General features: G+C 38.0%; 1 protein-coding gene across 1 annotated transcript; it reads right to left on the bottom strand.

Moving 5' to 3' along the window:
• Positions 1-971: 971 nt before the first annotated feature.
• On the bottom strand, positions 972-3,188 carry LOC117384758 (la-related protein 6-like). Its single transcript, XM_033981910.1, has 3 exons — positions 3,175-3,188; positions 2,926-3,109; positions 972-1,760 (listed from the first exon to the last, which is right to left on the bottom strand). The coding sequence occupies exons 1-3, from the start codon at positions 3,186-3,188 to the stop codon at positions 972-974; spliced, it is 987 nt and encodes a 328-aa protein (XP_033837801.1).
• Positions 3,189-8,899: the final 5,711 nt, after the last annotated feature.

The raw sequence follows: 8,899 nt of genomic DNA, 5'->3' as shown, positions 1-8,899 counted from the left end.
TAAGACATTGCCAAGAAAACAGGCACCATGTAAAGTCACAAGTAACAGTTAACAGTAAATACTAATGCGTTTTTGAAAAGAAAAGCACCTGTGATTGAATAAGGTTGCCATGGAGTCAAGCATCAGCAAAGTTACATAGTGCTAACATAGTGTACTATTGAGAAGTATAAAAAATATATAATTGCGCATTTATGTGGTTATAAATAGGCCTTGTTAGTTATAAAACACCACTCATGATAAGCTCTGTAATGATTCAGAGCACAGATTTAAAGCAGTTATCTGTAACTCTGTGAACCAGGCCACATTATTAAAATACATCATCATCGAGATTACATAAGCAGCAATCAGAGGTTAACTCCACTCACAACAAAAGAACAGTTTTTACAGACCATTTTATGAACATTTGGATAATTGATACTTTACAGCTGATGTCATCAACAGTCCCTGGGGGTGTGGTGGTAACTGGAGGCACTTCTCTGTCTGAGGCTCTGTTAGATTTTAATTTGAGCTTTGTTTTAACACAATATGACCAGAAAGAGTTGTCTTGGCTTTAATTAATTAACAGGTGAGCTGATTTGTACTGTCTCACATGTCTTTAACACATAAAATTACACTCACAAGCTAGTAAGTATTAGCCAACAGTTTTTTCGTTAGTCATTCTCCACTTTTTTGTTGAAAATCAAACATCCAAACATCACCATGAACACTCATATCGATCACAGGTGTTTGAATCCATTTTGTTTTCAGAGAGTCTAACAACGTATTAGGCCGTGTTTGCTAAGGTGTACATTCTCTCACCATGGTAACTGCTGAACATTACACCATAAACATACATGCACAACATCCCCAGCAACAATAACAATACCTTTAATTAGCTCTGTGCTACCCAAAACCTGTGAGGAAAAAAGATGTAATATTTTCTTTAGTAAATAATTTATTGGCAGTTGGAAATATGTTTTAGCTACAAATGTTCACACATATGGCTTCCTTCTGTCACGAAACCCTTTAGTACCGTCCGGTCCTCTTGGAAGACGAATCACTTTTACTCTGTTTTTAACCTGAGCCACTCTGTTCCTCAGTATCCACGGCACCTGTGGGGTGTCTCTTGCATTCAGACACGTCTCTATGGCCACATCTGCACATCCTGAGTCCAAATCTGCCCCCTCACCCAGCGCCTCTTGGATTTCCACATTTTCTGTCACTTTGTTTACTTCAAGAACTACCTCAAGTGTTACTTTGCCATCCCCTTGGCTCTGTATTAGCTGCTCTTTCTCTATAAGATATGCAGACCTGAATCCCAAAGTCACTACATTTGGCTTTTTCCCAGCAGACACCTCCGCTCCCTTTAGCTCGCTGTAGGCTTTCCGAATTGCAGCCAAGGTGTCGAACTTCACCACAGCGCACAGACATTGACCAAGTTCCCTCTGGCATTTGGCGTAGCATTGAAGTTCTTTCGGTAGATCCTGACCCGCAGGTAGTAACCAGTGGGCGGTGATGGTGCCGTAAGAGCTGAGCCTGGCGAGGATGCGCGGGTGTAAGGCGGGGGTAGGGTGGAGGTTTTGGGGGGTCTGGCGAGGCGGGGTGAGCCAGTCTGTAGGAAGGTTCCAGAAGAGGAGGAGTTTGCTGGTGGGGGAGCAGAGGAGCCAGTCAGGATAAGGGAGGAGGCGACGCACTCTGGTGAACTCAGAGCTCACCTCCAGTAGAGATGAGAGGAGAGCTGCAGCCAGGGTCATGTAACGGTTGTCGGTCAAGACCTTTATCTGGACACAACACAGGGAAAATTTTCTTAAAAGAGACATTATGTAACATTAAATTGTATGAGTTTTTAACCCCTTAATGCCTGGATATTTGCAACAAACTCAATTAGGTACAGTTATTCCATTATGATGACATTAAACGCATCACTTAACAAAACTCAAGTTGGAATTACAGTTTTTAATTTTATGCATTTTGTGTTTGTTGTAAATATCCAGCACCAGACTATAAGTACTACATGAGGTTGTAGTGTATTTCTATAGGCTTCAAATACACAATGTATATTTATTAAGACAATTCCTTCAAACTATGCCATTTTGAGCTGCTTTAATGCAGTGTCAGTCCTTTTGGTCCTTTTTTAATCTTATTATAAGTGTCATTTTGTGATTGTGTGTCAGTTTTGCTTCATAGTGGTTTAGACCTGGTTTAGACCTGGTCAATGTCAAACCATTCAAGAGTTTAAAACGTGGGTTTTAATGCAATTTCATGGTTCATTTCTGTTGCATTTAGGACAGATGTTCTGTTATGGCCTGGTGTCACAAATGGTATCGAAAAATTGTAACCACAACGTTGTTTTGTTGTTCGTTCAAATATTTTTTATGTTAGGAAAATAGTTCAGGCGTCAAAGGGTTAATCATGTTATAATATTTTTCTTCCTCATTAAGAGTTTTATTGATTCATGCATGTTTGGGTAATCCTGTCTTGCATTTGGCTTGAGTGCTCTGAGAATTTCTGCTTTCATGTATCCCCTGTCTCCGCCCACTGCTCGGGAATTATTTGCAGCCATTCAAAAAATTCATTGATCTATTCATCAAAGAAAGTTTAGCAAAAATCGCCTGAAAACTGATTTAATACTGAACATTTTGGCAGTTAATGTATGTATTTCTATTGGAGTTTGTGTTTGTTTACAGTAGCAAACAGAATAAATATGACAGGTGTCGTTTCTGTCAGAAAAAAGGTGATTTCGGCAATTATGAAATGTTAGTTAGTTGGTGAAAATTCACTGCTTAAATGCAATCAACATGTGTATTATGGGTTTGTTTCCTGCTTTAGTCTAAAAAAAACTAAACTGAAAAGTATCAACAAGGCCCAGGAACCTTCTTGTTGTGATGCATCTATGCTAACCACTCTGCCAACACACTAATGTAACCTGCTGCATCTTAACTTTACCTTCTTCAAGCTGGTGAGGAACTTCAGGTTCACAAAACCGTCCTTGTTCTTCTGGATGTGTTTGAGGAGGAAGCCGTCTTCAGACAAATGTGAGTCCGAAAACAGCTCCTCCAGTTGGGCTTGGATCTGGAACACCAGCCCCTGTCCGGCACGGTTCTCCTCAGCCCCAGTGCAGGGCGAACTACTACAGCAAACACAACAACATTATAGTATTAAACACTGACAAAGGCTTCAGACAAATGATCTTACCCAGTCCGGCTCATGGTGACAGTGGAGGAGAGCAACTAGATGAATAAATTTGAATAATTAAAAGCAGATATCGTTCCACTTTGTGCCTAAGTCTGTGATTTGCCTCTAGTTTGATTAAAGAGTGAAACAAAACAGTGACTGAATCATGGCGATGTCGTATGTTTCTGTTGGAGACAAAACAACAGTTCGTAAAATGCCAAAATTAGAATGTTCAGAGTCAAGGGAATTTTTAACGATTTCTTTATTTGCATCATTCTACCACACTGGGATTCAGAATGTTTTGAGATGATATATTGAAGGTGTATAGTGTAATTTTTATTATTAAAGTTTAGTTGGAAAATACAAAATTAGTCTTGTCAAAAAACAGGCCCAGAATTGCTATCAAGTGTTTTTTTATGTGTCCAATTTGGAAATAATCATGAGTTTCAGTTTCCTGTTAGAGGACTTTTTCCCCATTCAAAAGATATAATGTTTAGTTTTGTTAATTGCTATGGAAACGGTCCTTATTTCTCATAATACTGAAGCCCATTTTGAAACATTACACGCTTAAAGTGCGTATGAAAGTGCAAATGTTTTCATGTTTTTTCAAATTGTTACTTGGTTTGGTGGGATAGTGGCAATGGTAAATATTGATCATAGTTTTACATCAGTTATTTGGCAGTTTGTGGAAAGAAAGTAGAGAAGAAAAGTACAAAAATACAGGAGGTAGCTCTGAGTTGAAAACAAAATACCTCTACATAAATCTCTAACACGGAAAATTCCAGCTAAAATGCAGAGACGATTTACAAAAAATAAAAAATAAAGGTGTTGTTGTTTATCTTTGTTGATCTAATTATAGCCATTGTGCAATTTAGACACGTTTTGGCCATTGTTTACATTATGGTTGCTAGGTAACAGCATGTACAACCAGGAAGTAAAATTATAAACTTCACCAAAATGTCAAAACTAGACAAATCTAGACAATATTTTTAGTAAAACTTGATGTTAATTATGTTTTAGTGAAAGCAGTAGTCTAACCTGTCATATGCACTTTAAACAAAACGTCTAAAATCGCTGGTAAAACAAATAGATGAAGTTTGACTCAAAGCTGTTTTTATGCAGTAATACTGAACAGTGTGAGCATCTGTATTGGCCTCCCGCCTTCACCGACTCCCGATGAGAGCGGCGGGAGAGCAGCAGGTGTGACTGTTTTGGAAGAAATTCAGCTATTTTTGATTACACTTCACTGTCTGTAATGACTTCCAACAAACAAAACAAAGTCAAACATTTGGAGACGTCTGTGAGGGAAACATACTAAAACTCATGACTCCATCTAGTGGTACACAGTTAGACTAACATGTCCAAATAACTAAGAACGGACAATACGGTCAAAATTAGGATCAAAATTAGATAATCATTTGAACATGTACTCATAGTAAAGGTCAGTTTTGGTAATATAAAAAAGTACTATGATTAATGTTGAAAATCACATTCTACTGTCTAAATAAATAGTGTTTTTTATTATCATTGGAAGAAGTATTGAGTATCAAGTCTATTCGTTAGTATTGGAGTCGAGTTTTATCATGACTGATTTACAATGTCGTGCTCATTTTAGTAGCAAAAAAGTTGATTTAGTGTTGAGTCCAAGTTTGAGTCCAAAGCTGCACTGTGTAACTTTTCCAGTGTAGGTTCTGCTATCTGCTTTTCTCTATGGAGACGTTATTGCTTTGTCTAGAATGTTCTACAGTATGGCAACAAAAATGCAGGTTTTTCAAGGCATTTCTGTCTATAAAAACATCTGTAATTGAATAAAAGCAATATGTTTAATGCCATACTGTGGAACAATAATAAAATAATATCTTCATAGAGACGTTACATACAGTTCCTTTTATGACAATAGGGTAAAATTTATGAATGAATATGTATGTATTGTTTAGAGCTTCCCCCTTCCCAGACACTTCCTCAGCTCTAACGATGCCCCTGTCTGCACATCTGAAATCTGAGAGCATGGACACCGCGTTAAAGATGCACTATGTAACTTTTCTGTCTCCATTTAGACGTTATTGCTCTTCCTGGAATGTTCCACAAAATGGCATTAAAATTATTTCGCAATTACAGGGTTTTCTATTGCTTATAAGTAGCGTGAAAACCAGGCATTCTTACTGTGAGCAGAGGTGCCGCTCCATAGATGTGATCTATAACTTGGCCTGGTGTTGTCACCTCCTTTTCTCAGTGGAGATAGATACGTTTAATGTCATTCTGTGAAGATTCCAGGCAAAGCATTAACATCTTCATACAAAAGCAGGTAGCGAAACTTTTTGATGGTGTTTCCTCATCAAAAACGCCTGGAGTTGTGCTTTGTTCTTCTCTCAAATGGAAAACACTCTGTTCCACCTTGTGATGTCATGAGGCAATACAGGAAATGCTCCACTGTGTTTTTAAACTCCATGCACCCAGCCCTGGAATTGCCAATCTCTACTGAACTAAAGGTAAAAGGAGCTGTTAACTTGAAAACTACCACTACATGACATCACAAGGTGGGCACAGCATTTTGAGCTTTGGAGTAGACAGACTAATAATAAAGGGTTTCTCAAATGTGTGAATGAAACAAAACACAACTCAGGGTATGTTTCTGATGAAGTAGAAACATTTAAACATGGCGTAAAGCTCACAAGAATCCATTTTGTGTAATACAGGACCTTTAACCATTCAGTAAACTCGCTCCAATTCATTACACCTGGCTTTCCTCTGTAGCTCCTGGTTCAGACCTTATCGTCTTTTCCTACATATTTTCATAGATTTTACACCATGCTGGATTACCCTCGCTTTAAACCCAAACTACATATGGTCCAACGCAAATCTCCATTCACATCTCGCCGCTCCCCATAGTCACGCTCATTTCACCCGTCGTAAATAACTTTTTCTGAACTTGTGCAGAATTCCCACATCTGCATTCAGCCCTCCTGTTTGGTTCTGCTTGACTGCTCTGTGCACTCTTCGGGCTCCTGATCCCTCTCGCTGTGTGGGCCTCCTGCAGATGGAGAAAAGGTAGAAATATCAAAAACGGGAGGAAAAAAAAAGCTCAAAATATACAAATAAATGAACTGTCTCTAGGAGGTTTCTACGTGATTAGAGGCAAGGGTAAAACTGAATGAGAAGTTTAGGAGAGTTTGAATGAAGTTTGTAACATAAGCAGGGCAGTTGTGTTGTGTGTTGACAGACAGAAAACACGACATGGTTAAATGTATACAAAGGCCTTAAAATATCAAATAGCGCAAACATATGGTTTACTGGAACATTTAGGAATCATTGTTTAGTGGGAAAATCAATGCCAGACCTACCAACTTGTAATCAAAACTGTTATGTTTTTGTGATGCACTCTACTTATCAACTGGAAATATCCCCCAAATGGTTACAGAAAGATAGGGCGTTTCCTAACCAAACTCTTTTAATTCATTGGTTTTCATGGAGATGAGAAGTTAAAGGCAAACTTTAAACATTCTCCATGGAGGTAGATCAGTTTTATGCCATTCTTTGGAGCATTCCAGGCAAAACAAGTACATCTCTACAACTTTTAACGCAAGATCACATGATTGTCTACACTTAAAACCTGTCAGCACCAGAACTGAAATGAGAAAAAAGGTTATTTGGTTATTTTGCTTCTCAGAAAATAGAATATATTTCAAGGATATGCAAAACTGGATACACTGGTGCCACAAATGCACATTAATATTCTGGTGATGAACATTTATAATCAAACCTGCACCTGTTTCTAATGTTTTAAATGTGTAGTTATTTGTTTTGTTTGTATTTCTTTGTCCTGTTCTGTATTTAAGACGGTGCTCATGAAAAAGCCAGTCTGGTACTCTCTTTGAGCTCTCTCTGTATAAATAAAGATAAATGAAATGGCATACCTTCCACCAGGCCAAGTTACAAGGCAGGTTTATGGACAGGCAAGCCCTGGAGAGTAAAGATGCAGGTTTAAAGGTTTTTTAGTGCAATAAAAACTCTCATAATAAAATAAAGGCTTTTTATATTTTGGCTGATCTGTATTATGTAGTGGGGTTTTCATTTCAAATCAAAATATTATATCTATTTATTTATTTTTTTTACTTTCTTTAGATGTGTTTTGAGAACAATCCAACAAGTCCACACCATACCATTAGTCGTATGGCTAATAACAAACACCATGTATCTCAGATTGAAACCCACTAAAGCCATCGTAATGCCCTGATAACCCTGGCGCCTGTGTCAAAATGCTGTTTCAACACAACATTAAAACAACAAACACACCTGCATACATAACTGTAATGGCATCCTTCTTACAATGAAAAGCCTCCATAGCTTTCTTAGTCCATATACGCTTCATTATCATATCAGGTCTGAAACATGACCTAAAAATCCCTTCATACTGTTGGGATCAGAGGAGCAGTGATAGCGACTAAAGCTGCAGAGATCAGCGCAAAATCATTTAAAAAGGTTGTATTTTTAGAAACAGATAAGTGAGTCTCACAGTTCCTCCGGCACAGAGCACAAGGGCGGACGTATCAGGCAGGATTTACCCGAGCTAAAACACTCAGCACCTGGATCAAGAGGGAAATGCCACACATGAGCCTGCATTGGTAGAAAAGTGCAGTTCACTTTAAAAAATAATACAGTGATACAAAGGCCAAAGACTCATCAAAAAGACCTTTAATATCGTCAGAAAGTGTTGTTTAAAAAAGGTTAGCGTGGATTTTTACAATGGTGTGAGGTGCACTTTATGTATCGTTTCTCGTGGAGGGTTTGTTTCTTTGCTTAGAATGTTCCACAGCAAGGCATTAAATCGAGATTCTTGATGGAGACAAGCACTACTGGGGACTCTACCAGGGCAAATTACAGGTCAGATCTGTGGAGAGGCAACTCATATTGCAATTTGAAATGTAAACAGTAGTAATTGAATAAATGCAAGCTTGAGAATTGAATCCTATGTCAATAATAATTCCCAGTTTAAACATTTCTTAACCGAATCTTCTTATTTTTCCAGTTTGTGTTCAGTTTTATTAACTGATTAGAGAAAAATGAAATCACAATCTTGTATTACATGAAGAGAAACCTGGATATGTTTAGAAATGTGTTAAGCACCTGTGACTTTCTTTTGACTTCATAAAGTGACATTAGGTGATAATGTTTAAACCTGCGTTTGTGGCATCGATGAACATTTAAAGGTCCACAGTGTAACTTCTCTGGTGAAGGTTCCGCACATCTGTTTGTCTCCATGTTATTGCTTTTCTTGGAATACTCCAGAATATGGCATTAAACATATCTATCTGGCATTTCTTATATTACAGGTGTTTTCATTGCCCGAAAATACAATAAAAACATGCATCTTAAAAACACCTGTAACTTGGGCTATTGGCGTAACAATCTTGCCTCCAAAGAGATAGCCGAGTTTAATGCCGTACTGTGGAGTATTGGAGGCAAGGCAATAACATCTCCATGGAGACAAGCAGATGGCAGACCCTCTGTCAAAAAAGTTACATAGTGTGTAAGCCAAACGACAAGATAACACAGTATATAAGTACCAAGACCTGTTTAAATTGATACTGTGTAAATGCATTACAAAAGTCTAAACAGGAAAATCCAATGATAACTATAGGACAGAAAATAAAGGGCAGAAGATTTAGTGGTATCAGAAAGGATTTGCTGAGCCTCAAATACATGACCTTCTGGATTAAGGAAAAAGAAATGCCACACACAGATCAGA

This window comes from Periophthalmus magnuspinnatus, chromosome 17 (genome assembly GCF_009829125.3).
Source record: "Periophthalmus magnuspinnatus isolate fPerMag1 chromosome 17, fPerMag1.2.pri, whole genome shotgun sequence".
Taxonomy (NCBI): Eukaryota; Metazoa; Chordata; class Actinopteri; order Gobiiformes; family Gobiidae; genus Periophthalmus; species Periophthalmus magnuspinnatus.
The sequence above is the reverse complement of the archived record's forward strand: the minus strand, read 5'-3'. Positions and strand labels throughout refer to the sequence as shown.